The sequence below is a fragment of the Equus przewalskii genome, chromosome 7 (assembly GCF_037783145.1).
Source record: "Equus przewalskii isolate Varuska chromosome 7, EquPr2, whole genome shotgun sequence".
NCBI lineage: Eukaryota > Metazoa > Chordata > Mammalia > Perissodactyla > Equidae > Equus > Equus przewalskii.
Window position 1 is genome coordinate 24,558,252 of NC_091837.1, and position 21,584 is coordinate 24,579,835.

Below are 21,584 nucleotides of genomic sequence, written 5' to 3' on the forward strand. Positions count from 1 at the left end.
GTAAAAGAAACCAAAAATATAGTCACTCATAAGCAAAAGTACAGTCTTTTTCCTTCGCACACCCACAGAAAATAATAAATTAATTCATAAGTTGACCACTAATAAAGTGAAGGAAAGAAAGCATGTATCATTTAATTTTTAGATGCTCTACCTTAAAAATGCTACATCTCTTTTTTTAAGATTATACATTACTAAAGTTCAATAAAAATCATTTTCATCATTTAAGCAGACATCATAGAAAATCTATTAACATTACAAGCCATTCACTGAAATACATACTTAGACAATATCACAGGATCTTCCAGGGAAGTCAATGAAATGCATTCTGGGACACTGTTGGCTGTACCTGGAAACTGGGACTGACCGACTGAGGCTGCAGTTACCATGACAGTGTTTTCTTCATCCACAGTGTTGACTGAGATGTCGTTACTAGTAATAGTATACACTGAAGGAAACGTGGAGCTGGTCCTACTTTCGTTCTGGAATGCATGATTTTTCCAAGGGTCCACTGGTGAAGTTTTTGTACTTGACAGATATTTTGGGAATCCAGATAACTGAGAAGCAATGTTACTTGCTTGTGAAAATGAGTCTATGTCAGAGTGACTAGACATACTAGGTTCTAGAACAGAGTCTGGTGAAAAGGATATTCTGTCATCAAGGGCATTCAAAAAGCCATGTGGTTGAATCCCAGAAATCTGCTGATTCGGCTTCATGTGTAACGTTGGATCTAAAGTCAGTACCTAGAAATCAGACAGACAACAGTGAGGCTTCACCCTCAGTATCCAGTTTTTGTTTTTAAGTGAGTAGGCTTTAGATCTCCTAGGGAAAATTAAGCTTAAGATAAAGTTAGTCACGAAGCATCTTTCATTTTCACTCAGCAGAGTGTTGACAACTTTACCTCTGGTGGATGATTTGGGTTGGAAGCAGAGGTGAGATTCCTCTCGGGTAACTGCTTGTTTTCCCTTTGTTTTTTATGATAAATATCCTTCAGTGATGGTAGCTTCATCTCATTACTAGTATTAGACTTAAAAATATGAAACAAAATTATTTAAACGGTATTATCAATGATGAAGAAAATTTACTGATATCAAGATCAGCACCATAAAAAGATTCTGAAAATTTTAAATAAATTAAGACTCTAGACTGACAAGATTTATAATAAAAGTTTGGAAGTCATTACCTATTATTATGAGTCCCCTTCAGAATGAAAAAGTTTTCACATCCCCTAACCATAAATACTAAGGGGATAATTTGAACCTAAGTTGTTTAGCAGCCTAAGAATACTTCCAAAGAATAAAATCCTTGGTAGTCCCCTACTCAAAGTGAGAACCAAGTTTGGAGGTCAGAAAAGACTTCATGATGAATGACTGAAGCAGGACGAGGAAACTTCTCACGAGAGGAATTTCCTGCAACTCAAGGGGACAGGTATCAGAGGTGGAGTTCCTCATCTATGTAAATACATTCATGTTTAAGAGTTGGCCGACAAGAAGAGTTAAGAAGTTACTCGATGAAAATAAGCTTCTTTTTTAATCAATAGAATAAGAAGATATGTCCCTAATTTCTACAGGTTCAAATTAGAGCTTTGCTACACTGGAAATGTTGCAAAGAGGTCTAAGCTTCAAATATTAACACCTTGGACTTAAATTATTTCAAGGTGGAACCTACTGTAGGGCATGACAGGGTACCATCTAACCCTGGGCCCTGAATTTAAACTGGACATTCTCTCAAACAAGATCACAGATTTAACAAGAGATGAACCGAAAGAACACATTCAGCACAGAGCTTTAAACTTATGTCCCACTTCCAGACCCTACTACACAGGCTGCAGAGTGCCATAAATTAATATTTTTTAATAAATCCTATACCTAACTTGTGAATAAGACAATTAATTATACTTTCTGTGTGCGTGCATCAGAGGCATTAATTTGTTCAATGTAAACCCTTAAAATTTACCAGATATTTCTGTAATCCTGCTTTGGAATTTTACTTTTTATATACCAACAACCTAGAGGTCCCCTTCAAGCCTTGAAGGCCATGGCAGGTAGCAGTGCTCTGGCTGTGGGGCAGCCTGAGGAAGCCCTGCCTCGTAGCCTGGGTAAACAGGAGAATTATTGTATTTAGAGTTCACAGTAATACAAGGTATCACTTTTCACCACTTTTATGATTTCTTTTCATATTTTGACATCTCTGAAGTGCGGATGCCTCTTGTAATTAATGGCATCTTACAACTACTTTCGGTCAAGTAGCAGTTGTGACCTAATTGTCATTGCTTGCTCATAAGCAAATACCAAAGCCATCAAAATTGGCCAAATAAGTGTCAGCAGCTTGGAAGAAAATCCTAGAGCCTACACTGGAATCCCTGAGAACCAGTCTTTACGGGATGGTGAATCAGACATGTTTAGCAACATTCCCCCTCTGGGAGTCAAAAGTAGGCCAGTTCTACATAACTACCAAGCCAGGTAAAAACTCAGCACCAAGGCCTTTCATCTTTTTTTAAAAAAATGCCAAATCACCAATGCTCGATGGCCCGAGGAAAATGGTACATGGAAAAACATAGAGACCAACACTGAGACAAAGGGAGGAGTGCAAGCTTCTGTAGGTGAAGAAGTTTTAACCAATTTACTTCATTTATATTTTCCTTTTTTAAGTAAAGTCATATGTCACTCGATGACAGGGATACATTCTGAGAAACGCATCATTAGGCGACTTCATCATTGTGCAAACGTCACAGAGTGCACTTACACACACCTAGAAGGTACAGCCTACTACACACCTAGGCTGTATGGTACTAATCTTAAGGGACCACTATCATTCGTGCAGTCCATCATTGACAAAACACCATTACGTGCTGTGAGACTATGTATAAGTTACATGATACACATCTACGTTTAAGTCTACAAGCTCTTTCTGCAAGAAAATATAAATTCTAAGTGATAAGAAAGCATTGTATCAGTCTAATTGGTAAATTTTTTTTCTTGGTAGACGATGAAACAGAAGAGAAGTCTTAAAATTGATGGCATCTTAGAGTGAACGCAATCTAGTGTCAATTTACTGATGTTGCAGATCCGCTAACACACACAGCGAGCCCCATAACCACCAAGCCCACGGAGCCTGCCAGCCCCGCAATCTCACTTCCCCATCCTTCCTTTCTCTTTGCGTTTATCCGTCTCTCTTCTTTGCTCCTTTCCTGAAGGATGAAATGCTGGTTTCTGTCCTTCCGTGGGACTGATGCTGACAAGTATGCTGGTCCCCTGCTGCCCCATCTGTCTACACCTGTCACTTGTGCTCACACCTCACCTGCTTACTTTAATTGTATCTCTCCCTTTCCCCAACCTACTCTCTCATCACCTGATCAAAACCCAGAAGTGAGACATGTACCTCGATGTACACATACTGGACAGTTTTATTTCTTTGCTCTGAAGTAAACAAAATATTTACATTTCTTGCTCAAAGAAAATTAATACAGCAAATTAAACTGCTCAGAATTGTGGTACAGATCAATTAGTGGGACAGTATAATAGGATGGAAAATCAAAACCAGGTCTGGCAACAGGAAAAGTTTATCTGTGGATCTACTATGTTTAAATAGTAGGCAAAAAACCATCTCATTTAATTTCACAAAACACTCCCCGGGCATTTTTAATTCCATTTTTAAGTAACTTCCTAAGATCATAGAGGTAGTGAATGACAGAGACAGAATCTGAAAGCAGGTGAGTATGATATAAAGACTATGCTTTTTTCTGTATCAGAAATTGAAAACTACAAAATTTGTAATGAAATAGAGTACTTAACTACAATTGTACGTGTAAATACATAAGGGTACTGTGTTTCAAATTACCTGGCTTGGTGACACGTCCTTCTCTAAAGTCTCAGGCAAAGAGTGATGCGTGTCCTTCTCTTCCCGCTTCCAGTCAGTCAGTCCTGCCATGTACAAAGACACAGAACAGCAAAGAGTGAGGAACAAGAACAGGATCCCTTCTAGAATAACTTATTTCTACCTAAAGAAAACATGGGAAGTGACTAGCTGTTGGCTGTCCGGATACAGGAAGCTGAATTTGGATGGGAAAAGATTCACATGAGTGCCTTACCTTCTAAGAGTCCTAACTTAATGATCCAAACATTTAAAACTGAAATATTATATTAAAAGTCAAGATAAACTAGTGCAATTTAAAAAATATTTTTAAAAGACGATAATTTCTTTATGAATAGTACAGACTTCCAGGGAAGCAATGTAAAAAATTCAATAATTCGAATACTTATTGAGCTTTTACTCTGCCAGGCTCGGGGAGCAGGAAGAGTGAGACACAAGTAATAAGTAAATCACGCAGCACGTCCAGTGTGTTAGAAGGTGGCGAGCACTCTGACGGTGCATTTACAAATCGGGTAAAAGGGGATATGTAATGTGCGGGGAGTGGAGGGCAGCTGCTCTCTTTGACTAGGGTGGTCAGGGTTGGCGCATTGCAAGGGTAAAAATTAAGAAGGCTGCCATTTTAGCCACATATGAGGGAGTTCCCCCAAACTGGGAGAAGAACATTCCAAGAAGCCAGCAACCAATGCAAAAGCCCTAAAATGAGAAGATATCTGGCACATTTGAGCAAACAGCCTCCCTGCTGAGCAGAGAAAGGGAAAGTGTAGCATAAAGTGAGGTGAAAGAGAAAAAGCTAGATCTTGCTGGGCCTTTGGGCCTCTGTAAGGACCCTGGCTGTTATTCTAAGGAAGCCAAACCACCGCAGAATTTTGAACAGAGGAGTCACATGATCTGAATTATCTCTGAAAAGGATAACATTGGCTACTGTGTGGAGAAAATGGCAAGTGCAGGAGTGAGAACGGGGAGGCTGGTTAGGAAGTTACAGGAGCCCAGGTGACAGATGATGGGGGCTCCATGAGCGTGACAGCGGGAAGGTGGGTTGCATTCTGGCAATTTTCATAAAGCAGAGCTAATTCCTCCTGATGAATTGGATGTGGGATTGTGGGAGAAAAAGAGCCAGCATGTAAAATCATTAAACTAAAATAAGCTTACCACAGAGAGTTAAGAATGGCTCACAGAGGGTTTAAATTTCTTAATTCATTTTGGGGCACCTGAAAAATGCCGAGATGATTTTTGCAGCTGTTCGAATTAACTGCAAAAGTCTGTCTTTCTATCTTTACAGAATTCGTAACACAAATTAAGGCAAGTAAGGAAGTTATACCTACCAGAGGCAAACCACCTAATATATTTACAGAAACCACTCTAATATACTGTACGTGATTATCATCCTATGAGAAATGCAGACAAGCTGTTATTTTAAAAAACTCTTTAAAATATAAGTATCCAGGGGGCCAGCCCCATGGTGTAGTGGTTAAGGTTCTGCATGCTCTGCTTTAGTGGCCCAAGTTCCAGGGTTCAGATTCTGAGCATGGACCTACACTACTTGTCAGCCGGGCTGTGGCAGCATCTCACATACAAAAGAGAGGAAGATTAGCACAGATGTTAGTTCAGGGCAACTCTTCCTCAAGCAAAAAGAAAGAGGAAGATCGGCAGTAGATGTCAGCTCAGGGTGAATCTTCCTCAAGGGGGAAAAAATATATATACATATACATATACACATACACACACACACACACACAAGTATCATACCTGTTCCTGAATCAGACTTCCAAGAATTTGGACTCTCATCTGGTTTATCGAGGTAAAAAGCACGAGGATGTGTAGCAGCAGTGAAGTCAGACTACAATCCAAGAAAGAAAACTATGAGCGACAGCTAAAAATCATTAGGCACAAACTGCTGACCCAAGGAATGAGAGCCGGGTGTCAAACTCAGGCCTGGAGAAACGTTCACAAGGTTCATGAACAAGGAGCCTGGTTTCTCCCTGTGGTTACAAGAAAGCAAAATGATAGGAACTAACAGTGAAGGATTTTCTTTTCCTATGTAATTTACAGATGTTTATTTTAGTTTTCCGTGGAGCTTCAAGGAGAAAACCGGGAGCAGGTGTTACTTAATGAGTTCAGAATGAAAATGTATTTATAATTTGCCATCTACTTCCAAAAGAAATTGGAAGAGCCTAGAATTAAAGTCATTTAGTATAAAAATTAATGTAAAAGCTATAAAATTCCTTTTTATAAGTCAAATCAACTCTGAAAACCGCAAACAATAATTAATATGAACTTTAAATACAAACAATTGGTTATTAGCCCCGGAAAAGGCTCCAAAGGCTTACTTATCATCAATTCCAATAATTCTGAGCTAATCTCTCCTCAAAATATCTCTGGCATTGTCACAGAAATCTGTTTCCAAACAGAACTATGTGAAAAGACTATTTTTACCAGAATTTTTCTTGTGAATTCCATCATGATCAAACTTCTAATTCCTGTTAAAGCATCTAAGCTGTCTTTGCTTAAAGCCATCCACGGACCCCCTTCAAAGTAAAAGCTCGCTGAGATAATGATGCTCCCCACCACCTCGCCTCGAAGGCATCCCTTAGCCTCTTGCCCATCACGAGAAATTCCTAGGTCATCTTTTGCCTTGTCTAAAACTCCTACCTGTTCAAATTTCTGTCAAGTGTCAGTAATTAAAAGAGCAGGAAAAGGTGAGTGGAGAAGACTAAGTGAAAAAACGCAAGTAAAATAGTGTCCTCTTCCCGATTCTGAGGTGCACACTGTAAGGCACTCGGCAGACACTCCACCCCAGTGGCTGGAGCGGGGCTCACCAGACACGGCTGCCTCTGCTCTCCTTCAGGCAAACAAGCATCGGCTGAAGAAAACAGGCCCAGCTTTGACTGAGAAAGGAAAATATGGGGCGATGGAAACCCCTTCCCAAGAAGCTGACCCAAGCAAGGCACTTCATCAGTGTGGGGGACAGTCTATCAGCCCATCTGAAAACCACCACGTCCCACAGCCTGGGAAACGGCAACGTCAAGTCTGTGCAAGACAAAGGACCCAGGAGACAAGGACCGGAGCTTCGGGAAACCCTTATGCTCAACAATATCCAACCTCAAGATGTGCCTCAGAATAGGCAGGACCCTATAAATGACCACTGCATAAAAAGGAAACTGGATCTCAAGAGAAATCTGATCAGGAGGATTCCCAGAGTTCCACTGAAACTGGAAAACAACAGGAGAAGAGAAAGGATGAAATAAAGAGGAAAGTTCTGACTTTTGTGAATCCACAGAATTTGATTCAGAATTACGCACGTAAGAAAAGTATTTCAGGTGCGGTGTCTTTGATTCCCAACCACTATTACCCGAAAATCATTTAAAACTCAAATATCAAAGAAACTCGATTTCCCTAATGATTTAATACCAAAAATATCATTCACCTTAAAAAGAAAAAAAAAAAAAAACTTGTCCAGGAGATAGATCAAAGAAGAGGAAAAATCCTCCTCAACGGGAATCACCCCCTCATCGTGGCTTCCACTCTCCACGCTCTGCCATCAGCAGAGGCAGGCCTATCCCCAAGGGCAGTTCTCAGCAGGGCGCCTGATCTTCCTGCTACTGGTCTGACTCTCCAACAAGCCGAAGAGGAAAATGAGGCTAGACCAGTGGTTCCCACGCTTGACAGCACACGAGAATCACCTGAGGAGCTCTGAAGCCTCCTGATACACAGGTCACGCGCGCACCAAAGAGGGCAGACCGATGGGGTTGGCAGCCGGGCACAAGTCGATTTTTTAAGCTCCTCAGGAGGCTCTCATGTGCAGCAAAGTTTGGGAACCACTGTGCTACACTGAATAAATAATGAGCTAGGTCACAAAAGACAAGAAAACCAGTGAAGGTACCAAGTCACATACCACAAACTCAAAGTTTATGACAAGTGGAAAAGTCTCTCCAGACCGAGTTTCAGTTAAGGTGAAAACAGAAGAAAAGAAATCAGTATGTATGAAAACATTCTTCTCCCTTTCTGCCAACCTATTCCAATGAAAACGCAACTTCCAGCCCAGCCTCCAAAGGCGTTCACGCTATCACACCAGACAAGAACACACCGTCCTTGATGGCACACAGGCGCAAAAGAAGAGTGCTACCAAGGCAGCACTAGAGGCCACGTCTGGGACCTGGGCAGACGCTTTCGGTTCACGCCGCTTTCTTCACCTTCACTTCCCTCCTCCACACAAATCTGAGTAAGTTTAAAGAACGGTGATACTAGGGAGCCTAAGTATCACGGGCTGAAGAAAGAAAATTTACTGAAAGCAAAGAGGAAGAAACAGTGCCTTGTGAAGGCTGAGCGACCGTCTTCTTTCAACTTCTCCTCTTTAATAGATCTTTTTCATAGGATGATGGAAAGAGTATGTTTAGGATGATCAAGACATGGCCAATTTCTAAAGGTGTCAAGTTTGTAGAGAAACCTGACTTTTGAATTTCAATGTATTATACTAAACAATGTTTTCGATGGCAATTTAGACCAAAAAGGCTTTAAAGATGTGTGACACTTGCCAAAGCAGCTGCTACATTAGCAAAAGGGCCGCACAGAACTTAAACATTTAATCTCTTACAATTTGGATTATAAATTCAGAGTTGTCCAAACTTCCACATTTTTTTATAAAGCCATCATAAGCATTCACACATATAATACTACTTCTTACAACTTAACAGTAGTATAAATTACTTGAGGGTTTTCTAAAAACAATTAAATGGATTACTCCCTGGCTAAATATAAACATTTGCACTGCAAAGAGAATTAAGATCTTTACAAAACGGTTCATTTCTTATAGTATTTTATCCCTCATTAGTTTTTATTTCTGGCCTACTAAAGAACCAATACTTAGAGCAAATCACTGTTTCCAATCCTCTGAGACACCAAAAGGAAGATATATCAACAGAACAAATAAATAATACAAAAGAAAAGGCAAAAAATGTCAAATGGATGAGCATTTGGTAAACCCAACGGGAGCTGGCCTGTTGGCACAGCGGTTAAATTCACATGTTCCGCTTCGGCCGCCCGGGGTTCACCTTTTCGGATCCCAGGCGCGGACACGGCACCGCTTATCAAGCCATGCTGTGGTAGGCATCTCACACAGAAAGCAGAGGAAGATGGGCATGGATGTTAGCTCAGGGCCTTCCTTCCTTCAGCAAAAAGAGGAGGATTGGCAGATGTTAGCTCAGGGCTAATGTTCCCCCCCAAAAAAAAAAAAAAAAAAGAAAGGCCGGTTTGGTAAACCCAACATAATTACCAGCACTGAAGCATGCCAGAGGGAGGGGACTTTTCACCTACTTTCTCCGTTGGTGATTTCTTGATTTGCTCACTTCCTTGCACAGATTTTGAAAACCCCTCTTCTGCATGTGCTCTCTTTGGTTGGTTCTGCTTCAGCTTTTGTGCCCATGATGTTATAGATTTACTATTTAAAAAGAGAAGACCAAAAGTACTCTCTTTAGATGCTGTCCTTCACAATAAATCAAAACACTGGTAGACACAGAGTCAGTGGAAAATGCTTTGATGTGCTTTTCTGACAGCAGAGGATGGATTTGTATTGATTCACCTAAATTCCTTTGCCCAAGACAAAGCCAACAAACAGATGACCAGTGATTAACAATACATATAGTCTGCAGCCACGGGACAGAACGAAAACTGTCCCACGGCCCCTTCCAGTACTAAAAGCACTGTGAAAGCATATTTATTTACAGGAAATAATAATTATACTGTGTATACAAAAGATTTGTGTTGCTACAGCTAAATACCTTACTTTAGATGTCACATTTCAGAGATATAAAACTGAAAGTTTATTTTAAATGATTTTTTTAAATGATTTTAAATGATTATTGGCTTTACAAACATTCAGTCACGTTTCCTTCACTAAAAAGTCCCCTGGGCAATCAAAATGTCATTAAACTTACAAAGTCTCTTTTTATATATAAAAAAACATAGAATTGAGTATGCTTGTGTATACTTTTTGGTTTCAAATTATATGAGTATGTGTGACAAAATTCCACTGTTGATAGAGTCCCATACTCTAATTTTTAGTAAGTTTATAGTGACCAGAAAATATAAAAGTACCTTTCTGGCAAGACCCCCCACCTTAAGAGTTTAGTAGTAGTCTTACAGCATTGCAAATAGGAAGAAAGTGAGATGTCATTAGTATACAATATGCTTTGTTTATTTCAATTTTCCACAGACAATAAAAGAATTTGATAAAACTGATAAATGTTCAAACACATCTCTTTCTAATATAGTCCAGCTAAAAGGTGATTTATTTACTATATTCTAAATGTAATAAACCAGTAAAACTACCTTTAAATGATGGAGAAATTCTACTCACCTATTTGTTTTTCCACCGTATACTTCCGAAATCTTACTTTCACCAAGAAAATTGTGCTCAAGTTCACCAGGAAAAGTGGAAATATCTTCCTTTAAAGATGCACCGAACTCCTCAGTAGCATGGATATAAAAACTCTTGTTTTTTACACCATCTACAGGTGACTCCGTCGGCACCACAGGCGCTCCGTACCGTCCTTTAGAAAACTCTTGGAGCTCCATGAACTCCTGAGGGTCCTTCGATTTGTAGGAATTTAATTCTGAGACACAAAAGGTACCATACCCGCTGCTCACTGAGCTGCTGTCCACGATGCAGTCTGGGTGTGATGCGGATGCTTCCTGCTGCATTTCAGGTTCCTTAGACTTAGGGTAACTAACAACAGGTTCATTTCTCTCACTGTTTTCAGAAAAAAAACCCATTTGACTTTCTGAAGATGTGTGTTTACCTAAAGAACTTCTATCACAGGAGGCCCAGGAAGCATTACTGGTCTGTAACTTGACTAAATTTTTAATCTCTTCTTGTATACGCTGAAAATAAAGTTATAGATTTGGGTAAGAAAGTATATTAAACATCACATTTTTATAGATGTTATGAAAATATTGTCCTTAAAAATATGATGATATTATAGTAAAGATAATACGTATGCTTTATCTTTAGTTTACAAACAAAACTGAGAGTATTAATTGGTTCTTCTGCAAACCTTACAATATTAAAAAAAATCAATACAAATAACAACTTACTTGAATTTGGTTGTGAAACTGTTCCTGCCGGGCAACTATCTGTTCTTGGCATTGTTTTTCCACCAAATCGAAGAGCTGTAACCACCTGGCCTATTAAATTATAAAATATTTTAGTTAAAAATCATTTTTAACCTAATATTTAATTAAATAAATTCCTCCAGTGGGTAAGGGCCTTTTTTAAAAATTTATTTCTTATTGTAAAATTTTTAAGCTGAATTAAATAGGTATAAAACTACATTTAATGCAAAAATACAAGGATATGGGGCTTAGGGACACTTTCTCATGCAACCTGTGGTCTGGGTAAACTTGAAGGTCTGGATAAATCTCATTTCTCAAATGGCATCTTAATGTGATGTCATCTGCTATCATTTCTGATTAATCAAGAACCAGGAGTTCCACTTTGTATTTGTCTTAAGTTCCTCTTCCTTTCCTCATAACAGCTAATGATTTTCTTAAACACTGATTTGTACTCAGAAAAAGAATCCCATGTTGTCCTAATAAATAAAAGAGTCAGTTATTTTACCAGCAAAATGGGTTTATTTGGGAACAGCAAAGAAATTGCAGTTTGGGACAAGCAAGCTATAGCAAAAGCCACGGGCAAGTCCCGCAAACAAAGGAAAGGACCATTACTTTATAGAGAAAAAGGAGGAAGCTGAGAGGGGTTGTTTTAAAAGAAAGTCCGTTTGGGGCCACCCGGTGGCACAGTGGTTAAGTTCGCACTCTGCTTCAGCAGCCCAGGGTTCTCCAGTTTAGATCCTGGGCTCGGACCTACATACCGTTCATCAAGCCATGCTGTGGCAGCATCCCACACAGAGGAACTAAGACTTACAGCTATGATGTACAACTATGTACTGGGGCTTTGGGGAGGAAAAAAAAGAGGAAAAGTGGCAACAGATGTTAGCTCTGGGCCAAGCTCAAAAAATAAAAAAAGCAAAGTCCGTGAGAGAAAAGTGAGAGTGCAGGGTGATGATGGCTGGGCTTGCTTGGAAAGGAGAGTGCTTCCTGGAGGAGGTGTGTAACCGATGCCTTCCTGTTGGGGTCTGTAATTGACCTGGCGTGGCAGTAGCGAGGGCTCCCCCTTTTGGCCTCCCAACTCCATTTTAAATGAGGTTTCCTTTATTCTTTTTCATGCCCACATTTTAAAATAAATAGTTTGGTATTATGAGAATTCAACTCCTAATTTATTTGTTATTTAAGTAAATTTATTCTTTTTAAAGTCAGATGTTGAAGTGTTTTAAAGCACAACAGCTGATAAAGGAGTGAAAAAATGACTCAAAACCCATGGAAGTGCCTATAACTCCCTTCACAGCCACTTTTAGGTCCTGATCCATCCTTACTCCCAAAAGCAGTTAGTACTCCTAGAACTAGATTAAGCCAAAACACGGCAGGAAAGGGGGCATGGAGTTCCCCAGAGGCTAAATTCAGTCTCAAAGCTGGTGGACTTTCAGTTACAGACTACACGCAATAATACATGATGTCAATAAGTAGCTACCAGGACGACTAGCTTCCCTTCTAAAACCTTTCAATGTCTTCCCACTCCTGCCACCTCACAGAGCCCGCAGGACCTGGCTCATACATTCCTCCCAACTTCGTCTCACCTGCTCTGTCCCTTGCTTGATATACACCGGCCTCGCTGGCCTCTTTGTGCTCCCTGAACATGCCACCACTGTCTTCTACCACAAAAGCTTTGTACTTGCTGTACCCGCTGCCCGGAAAGCTCTTTCCCCAGCTCTTAACATGGCTGGCTGCTTCCGATGCTGCAAGTTCAGCCTAACTGTCACCTTCTCCAAGAGAGCTTTCCAAACCATCCTTACAGTTACTCTTGTCGTCCTCTTTATTTCCTTCAGAGCACTTACCACAGTCAGAGAGTATCTCATGTGTTCACCTTGTTAACTTGTCTACCATCCCTCTATCTCCAGCTAGGACACAATGCGTATGAAAGAGTGAGCACTCAGAAATACAGTGTAAATGAGTATATAAAAATGTGTATTTCAAGCTGAACTTTTCTGGGTACTATAGACTACACACTCCAGAAGCCCTTCGGGTTAATGCTGAAAGCCAGTTACAGAACCATAGTACACAAGAGAAATAAGTTGAAACCTGTATAACAGGATTAAGGCAAAGGGGGAAAAAACCCTCAGGATTGGAAAAGGAAGGCTTCAAAATGAAATATGACTACTGAGAGGCAGTATTAATACTAAATCAACTAACTTCAGGGCAAGGTAGGCTGGATCACATTAAGTTCCTCATCTTCTCAACTTACCTATAATATAAAGTATCTTATATTAATGACAACAAAAAAGAAATAATGTGGGGCCGAGTGGTTAAGTTCGCACACTCCGCTTCGGCGGCCCAGGGTTTCGCCGGTTCGAATCCTGGGCATGGACACGGCACCGCTCATCAAGCCACGCTGAGGTGGCATCCCACATGCCACAACTAGAAGGACTCACGACTAAAAAATACACAACTATGTAGTGGGGGGTTTTGGAAGAAAAAGGAAAAACATAAAATCTTTAAAAAAAGAAAAAGAAAGAATCAGGCAACAGTTTTCACACAGCTTATACTAACCTTAAGCAACACCCTTCGGGGGTTACTTTTAATCTGATAAAGCTACTATTCACATAAAACTAAATTACAATATGAGGCCAGCTCAGTGGCATAGTGGTTAAGTTCACGCACTCTGCTTCAGGGGCCCAGGGTTTGCAGGTTCAAATCCCAAGCGTGGACCCACACACTGCTCACCAAGCCATGCTGTGGCAGCGTCCCACATACAAGATTGGCACAGGTGTTAGCTCAGGGCCTACCTTCCTCACCAAACAAACAAACAAAAAAACCTAAATTACAATAATGATAGAATAACAATTTATGCAACAAAAAACGTAAGACATTTGATATTAATCACATCCTTATTATCATTTTCCGATTTAGGTTATAGATGAATAGCGCTTAGGATATAAATTAGTGGAGACGATTTTGTTCTTCTTGGCCAGATTTTATAGCTAACATTTTAATTTTAAATAAACTTATTTAAGAACATTATAAATGCAGTGAATAACATTATTCACTTAACTATTAAGAAGGGGTATTATTCATTTCAAACTAAAATGATTTATGTGACCTGAATTTTACATATTGTTGGAGGATATGGCATCTCTTTAAAGTTTTCCCCTGCATGCAGTGTTTTGATGCGATAAGCCTGCCTGGGATTTCTAGTCTGGCCCAGTAAATACCCTTTGGGCTCTGACATCCAAGGTCTGACCCCCAGCTCTCCACCAACATCCTGTGTGGTGCGGAACAAGTAAACTTAATTTCTTGTGCCTCAGTTTCCTAATTTATAAAATAGGAATAATAATGGAGGAATAATAGTCTCATAGATGGTTGGGAGGACCAAATTTTAAGTTTAAATATGATGCATGTAAAGCAGTGATTTCAATGGGGGAACTATACTTTGAAAACCTGTGAGGTCATGGTTGTCACAAAGATGGGGGGACACGGGGCCGGCCTGGTGGCCCAGCAGTTAAGTGCACACGTTCTGCTTCAGTGGCCCGGGGTTCGCTGGTTCGGATCCCAGGTGCGGACATGGCACTGCTTGGCAAGCCATGCTGTGGTAGGCGTCCCACATAGAAAGTAGAGGAAGATGGGCACAGACGTTAACTCAGAGCCAGCCTTCCTCAGCAAAAAGAGGAGGATTGGTGGCTGATGTTAGCTCAGGGCTTATCTTCCTCAAAAAAAATATTTTTTAATTAAAAAAAAAATACATCAGCTCCAGAGCTCTTCATGTTCAAATTGTGGAAGGTTTCATGTTTGGTTTAATAACATGAATTAGTCCCCTAAAGGGGCAGAAATCAGACAAATGTTAAAAACAAGGTGAAAACATGAAATTCAGGGAAAAAAGTCAGGAATAAGACTTGCACAATCCTTACCCCTCCCACTCTTTCTAAAGTGCTACACTAAAACATGAGAGGATTTCACTTTTTTAGCATACGAAATGCCGCAAAACACACTAAATATATTCAAGAAATTTTACTGAAATGGCCAGAGGGATATTTCATAGTCTGTCAAAGTAAGAAATATCTTAAGAAACTCTTCACCTAATAATCAATTATATGTCGACATTACAAAAATTAAGCAATTATTACTAAACATAATAAAAATAATTATCTGTTTTATCACAGGTGAAGAAGAAAGGGCAGAAAGAAAGAAATGGGTTCAAATGTGAAAAGGGGTGAGTAGCTGGTTGGTATTCTGGCTTACAAAAATCTGTATCTTAAATTCACAAATATATTCTGAGTCTGATTTAAGGTGCTGATTTCAAAGTATTATGAGTAACAATTTCTAGTCAGACATGAATTTGCCAAACTACAAGAGGCAATGCCTCATCTTTTAAAAACATGTTGTCAGGTATTATAAGCTAATGAGTAAGTACGTTAGCAGAAACATTTCATAAAACCTTCTATTTTTAATTGCTTCATTTTACAATGGCATTTTATAGGTCTTTCGTATTAGCACATACAGATGTTATATGGAAAAACATAAAAACTTAAAGCATAATGTTTTTAAGGTTTACAATAACACTCAGTTATTTTTATAACTTCAATGATTACAGATAAGGAATAATAAGTAATCACACTGAGGGGTGGCCGCTAGTAAATTCTTAAACAGGCACTGTCTCATTCCATTTATTCTACATTCTGAAAAGTAACACAAATGATGGTTTTAAAAGTATGATTAACATTTAAAACAAAATCTACACTCTAAATAAAGAATTTAATAATAATAATAATGTTTTATACATTCCTATTAAGCATTACCAAATCTAGCCTTGGAAAAGTCTATCTTGGGCATTACTCTATGAAACAAAATTTATATATACCAGTATTCTTTGAACTGTTAAGTTTTTATATCACAATTTAACCTATGGACCAAAAAAAGGACTAGTGACCTGAAAAATCAACATAACTCAATGTATCACAGCTAAAAGTGATAAGGTACTAAATAGAACCCTTAACTGATAATTAGAACATTCAAATATTTCAAAGTGGATTTAGATTTTCTTGATGACAATTCCATATGAGTTACTTAAAACATTAGGATTAAAAACAATATTAATAATTTTGGAATTCTCATTTCTCCGAACAAAGACATTTTAGTTCACATTTTAAATATAAACAGTATGTCTAATCACTAATATATTGTTAAAACATACTTTTGATCATCTTTATCACATTCATTCAATATCGTTCCCCAATACTCGATCACCTTACTTTAGCAATAACTTTAAGTATCATGCTCTTCAGGATATAAATTTCTAATAATTTAGAGTTTAGCAGAGGCACGTTTTATAATTATTTTAAAATTCCAAAAATAAAACAAAACTAGATACCTCACAGTTTTTCCAAAGTTCCGAATCAGTCTTTCCACTGTTTTGGAGCTCTTGCATTAAAGAGGTTAGGACTTCCACTGTACCTTGAATTACAGACGGTCTGGTCTTCCCTGAGAAAGAGGATACCCCATTTGTACTAAGGTGGGGACTACTTCTGTTGAAACATAAATAATTCAAATGGTTTTCTTCATTCTACCAAAGTGTTGAATAATTCAGCAGTTCAAGATTTAGCAGAGCAGTACAAAACTACTGATATTTAATCCTTCCTAATGGCACCTCATTTGTTGAAAATCTGATCACAAGTTTGTCCACGAAAGGAAAATAGCAGTAAAAAGACAGACAGCATTTATCTTTTTAAAAACACAACAGAAAGACCTTCTTCAAAAGTGAGAACCAGCAGAATACAAAAGTTCCTGCTAAACGATAAGAAAAATTTCCAGCTTCTCCAATCTAAATTATTCCAGAGGATTATTTCACCCCACTTCAAGAACAGCCCTTTAGTGTCATGGAGATTCTTTCTCCACTGCCCAGAATTACAGTCAAGTCTTCTTAACTGCATCCCCCTAATTTGGTGTGATAAGCTGATGCTTATCTTTGCACTGTCTGAATAAAAGTTGGGCCCAGCAAATTAGCAGCAAATATTCAGGATTGACTCAGGCTATTCAGGGTGTAAAACAGCATTGATTCTTTCCAGAAGGACTGCTTTTCCAAACTCGAGACGAGTTTATTTCAGATTTGTTTTATAAAAACACAAAGTATAATTAAGGACATTAAAATGTATTTCAATTCCAATCACTGAAAGATGATTATCATTTATTTATTGATACTCCGCTTTGTTTCACAAAGACTTTGTAAAAAAGAGGGCACTAATGAAAATAACAGTAAAATAATAGAGTTAGGTTGGAGAAAATGTTAATAAAAATTCAAGGGAAAGAACATAGTATGCTGTCGTAAGGGGTTTATATAGTTGTGTAATAAGTTTAAATGTGGCCAATTTAACTGCCAGTCACAACGAAAAGGGAGACAAGTTCAGTTACATAATTTTCATTAGAAAGGCACATTTAGGTTCCTCCAAGCAAATCAAACCCTATGTTCTCAAAGAGATTTCTTCTAGAAGTGGGCTTCAAGGGGCCCCCAAATGATCCAAAAAGCATGACCAGTTGTATAGACTGCACGACAGACATCCCTTCTGGATCATTTCCCATGCTTTTTGTTTTCCCCCTTTCACCCTACTTTAATTTATGCTTTCTCCTTTTATTTTCTATATTTTATAAGTGGCCTTAAATTCCTCCTGAGGAGGGCAGAGAATGAACACATTTTTCAAGGAATTTATTTATAATAACACAATCTCTTACAGACCTACTGTGTTAAAGATATTTGCTTCTTTACCAGTAGCCCAGACTATTGTTTTTTGATTTTACTGGACCTGCTTTTTACAGCTGATCTCCTCTCTCGTGGTCCCTGCCTCTTTGCTGTTTTTAAGTTACCATAATTTAGAAACCCAAATAATCGAGCTTGTCTGACTATGTACAAAATGAGAGTAAACAGCCTCTGATTAAAAAGAAACCAAACATGGGATAGTTTAAAAAGAAAATGCGTTGTTTGATAGTATCTATTTCATCGACTCAAGAGTGTCTTTTTTCGCTTACTTCCTAGTATTCAACTTCAGTTGCTACTTTCCAGATTGGTGGGGTATTTCTGCAATATTAAACATTATATGTCCTATTAATTTAAAAACGTAGAAACGGGCTGGCCCAGTGGTGCAGCGGTTAAGTGCAAACATTCCACTTTGGCGGTCTGCGGTTCGCTGGTTCGGATCCCGGGTGTGGACATGGCACTGCTTGGCAAGCCATGCTGTGGTGGGCACCCCACATATAAAGTAGAGGAAGATGGGCACGGATGTTAGCTCAGGCCCAGTCTTCCTCAGCAAAAAGAGGAGGATTGGCAGCAGATGTTAGCTCAGGGCTAATCTTCCTCAAAAAATAAAATAAAGTAAAAAATAAAAATTTCTAAAAAAAAATGTAGAAACAATATTTAGGCAACTAAATTTTAAAGATATACTTGTAATTTACCAAAAACAAAAAAAGTGTAAAGAAAACCACAATTGGCACAACAAGCTCTCTTTCACAATGTTCCCCATGTAAAAGTACTCATCTCTGGGAGAAACAAAAATCATGGAAGAGGGGCTGGCCCCGTGGCCAAGTGGTTAAGTTCGCGTGCTCCACTGCAGGCGGCCCAGTATTTCATTGGTTCGAATCCTGGGCGTGGACATGGCACTGCTCATCAAACCACGCTGAGGCAGCGTCCCACATGCCACAACTAGAAGGACCCACAATGAAGAATATGCAACTATGTGCTGGGGGGCTTTGGGGAGAAAAAGGAAAAAATTAAATCTTAAAAAAAAAAAAATCATGGAAGAATAAAACTATTCTTAACAACTGTCCCTCAACAGTTCCTGATCAGAGTAACTATAACACTATGTGGATAAACTGGTAAATTATGCAAATAAAGTTACTTTGATTTGTTGTTACACTAAAAAAAAAAAAAAATCTGTCCAGCTCATTCTTACCTATTAGTATTTAAGTTCAGTCCAAGAGAATGGGGAGAATTTTTTATATCAGATTCTAGAGAAGATGAAGTTTTTTGTAAGGGTTTCACCAAGTCAAAATCTTCCATAATGTACAGAAACTGTTATACTCTCTTATTGGAAAATGTAGGTTTTTTCACTGTTTGAAGAAATTGAGTCCGAGTCATCTTCAGATGCTTCATCGTCTACAGGCATTTTCAGCTGCTAACATTCAGAACTGTGTAATATCCTAAGCTCCCAAGAGTCTGAAAATGAATGAGGAAAAGAATACTACTATAAAAAGCCTCTAAACCTAGCAACTGTCTTTTCATGACTTTGGAAATCTTAATCCACATAAAGGATAGCAACATTATTCATAAGAGCCAAAAAGCAGAAACAAATCAAATGTCCATCAACTGATGAACAAATGTGGTGTAGCCATATAATGGAATATTTTTCAGCCATGAAAAGGAATAAAATACTGATATACACTACAGTGCAGATGAACACCGAAAACATTATGCTAAGTAAGAGAAGCTCAGTAAAAGACCACGCATTGTACGACTGCATTTATTTGAAACATCTAGAATAGGCAAATCTAGATAGAAAGAAAGTAGATTAATGGTTGCCAGGAGCTGGGGGAAGGAGAGAATGGGAGTGACTGAAATGGGTATGGGGTGTCTTTTCAGGGTCATGAAAAGTTCTTGAATTAGATAGTGGTGTTGGTTGCACAACTCTGAATATACAAAAAAAACACTGAATTCTATATTTTAATAGAGTGAATTTTATGGTACATGAATTATATCTCAATAAAAAATCTACAATAAGGGTGACTTGCAGAAGTACTATCTCTTTTTCAGGTAATATTTCAGAATTTTATGTGTTTAATAATCAAGGTTCTAGACACAATTCTACTATGTAACAGTTGGAATACTTACATGTTTTATTCATCTGTTTAATAAATTCCACCAAGTATCCATGCTTGTTGATTTATACAGTGAAGAGATGAATGGCAACTGCTTAGGATTTAATTTGGTACTGAAAACAGCCAATTAAACTGTTAACAATGGTTGTTTTCCCACTGGCTGTAAGGTGAGGGGTGGCAGAAATGTCTTTTGCACTACACAGTCTTCTGGATTCTATGGACGTATTACTTCTCAAAAAATAAACTATTTGCCAGGTCAACTAAAATTTAACTGAAGCTAGGTGTACGGAGACAAACTGGCTATAACAAGTCAAACAATAGGATTCCGTCTTAGGGAATTCATGCATTTTTTAAAAAAAAGCAAGGGAGCAAGGGAAAAAGAAGAAAACCTATACTGCTTACAAAATGGCAAGTTTAGGTAGTGCAATAGAGGGAAACTATTATTCCCACTGCCTAGGGCCTGATTTACAAAGCACAACCTTAAAAACACCAGCTCATAAAGGAACCATTTCCTTCGGGGACAGGTGTGAAAGCCAAGGGTAACTGGACCTGACTAAATGGATTTCTCCCCAGTGGCTCAGCCCATCGCCAACGACAAATAGAGTATTGAAAGAGTAAGGGGCTGCACCTTCCAACTGGCAACAAAAATACCTGGATTCAAATCACCTTGCTCTTCTACCAGGAAAACACAAGCTCTCCAGGGACGGGGATCTGCAACCCCATCTATTATTTCCCCAGTGAGGTAATCCGGATGCAGGAGATCCAGATGGAAAACCGCTTGAAACGCAATGATGCTTTTCCAGCAGGCGGGGACGGGGCGGAGGGGATGGGGATGAAGGGGGGAAAAACCCCGCTATACAATGGAAAATTTTTTAAAAAAGACGGAGAATGGATATAAAAAGAGATATTTTTATATTTTCCAGCAACAAAATATGATACTTTGGAGCCCCCCAATCCCTAGCAAAAAAAGGGAGTTACGGAAAAAAGGAGCGACCGATCGGGGTCTACTGATGTATAAAAGTTAGCCAGGCGTTCTGCTTTGTTGGGAAGCTGACAGGAGAAAGAAGGAGTGACTTCAAAGGTTTTTGAGGCCAGATCCTGACATTCTCGCGCTCACAGCCAGACCTCAATTGCGGGTGGCGGCTCCCGGGTCAAAGGGGGAAGGCGAGGAAGAACCCACGCAGTCGCATAAATTGTACACAGCAGGAGGCTGGACAACAGCCACCGCTCCAACTACAATCGAGATCCCCAAAGTGAGAGGAGGAAGCTCGTCCAAAAAAAGAAAAGAAAAAATCCCACAAGCCCCCCGCCCCTCGGGAAGAGGCGCTCTGCGATTGGGCCGCGCCGGTGTCACTCAAGGGCACGTAGTCTAGAAAAGGCGCACGGCCGCCGGCAAGCCCCCACACACACCCGCAGGTTGCGGCGGGGCCGCCTCGTCTGGTGGTTGTCTTCCCCCGCCCTAGCTCATCGGCACACTCGGGGCTCCTCTAAGACCGTGTCTTCTAAGTCTTGTCCCCCATCCCCCGCAACTGGGAGCTCCCCACAGACCGGCAGCCGCTTACCTGGCCGGCGCTCCCTCTGCCGATGTCAGGGTCAGTCGAGCGGCCTCTCGCGACCGTTAAACTCGGGGGAGCGTGCGCGCGCCCGGCGTCTTGCCTGCGATTGGCTGCTCAGAAGGGGGCGGAGACAGCCCAGGCGCGGCGCGCGCGTCCACTGCCCCCTCCCTTTTCCGCAGCTCGCGCCAAAGAGGG

General features: G+C 39.6%; 1 protein-coding gene across 24 annotated transcripts in view; it reads right to left on the reverse strand.

The window, feature by feature from the left end:
* MPHOSPH9 (M-phase phosphoprotein 9) overlaps positions 1–21,582 on the reverse strand; it is a 57,693-nt gene extending 36,111 nt beyond the window's left edge. For 3 of the 24 annotated variants that reach the window (XR_011542458.1, XM_070629232.1, XM_070629231.1), the window contains exons 1-10: positions 21,396–21,514; positions 18,912–19,174; positions 16,343–16,452; positions 10,960–11,049; positions 10,223–10,746; positions 9,181–9,304; positions 5,617–5,707; positions 3,838–3,920; positions 899–1,024; positions 280–740 (exon numbers count right to left, since the gene is read on the reverse strand). Coding sequence is in view for 16 of the 24 variants with exons in the window: in XM_070629232.1 (XP_070485333.1) it covers positions 280–740; positions 899–1,024; positions 3,838–3,920; positions 5,617–5,707; positions 9,181–9,304; positions 10,223–10,746; positions 10,960–11,049; positions 16,343–16,399 (1,556 nt within the window). In the remaining 8 variants the exon portion in view is untranslated. Of the gene's footprint in view, positions 1–279; positions 741–898; positions 1,025–3,837; positions 3,921–5,616; positions 5,708–9,180; positions 9,305–10,222; positions 10,747–10,959; positions 11,050–16,342; positions 16,497–18,911; positions 19,175–21,395 lie in introns of all 24 variants that reach the window. The other 21 variants (XR_011542459.1, XM_070629236.1, XM_070629234.1 and 18 more) reach the window with 14 other exon arrangements.
* Positions 21,583–21,584: the final 2 nt, after the last annotated feature.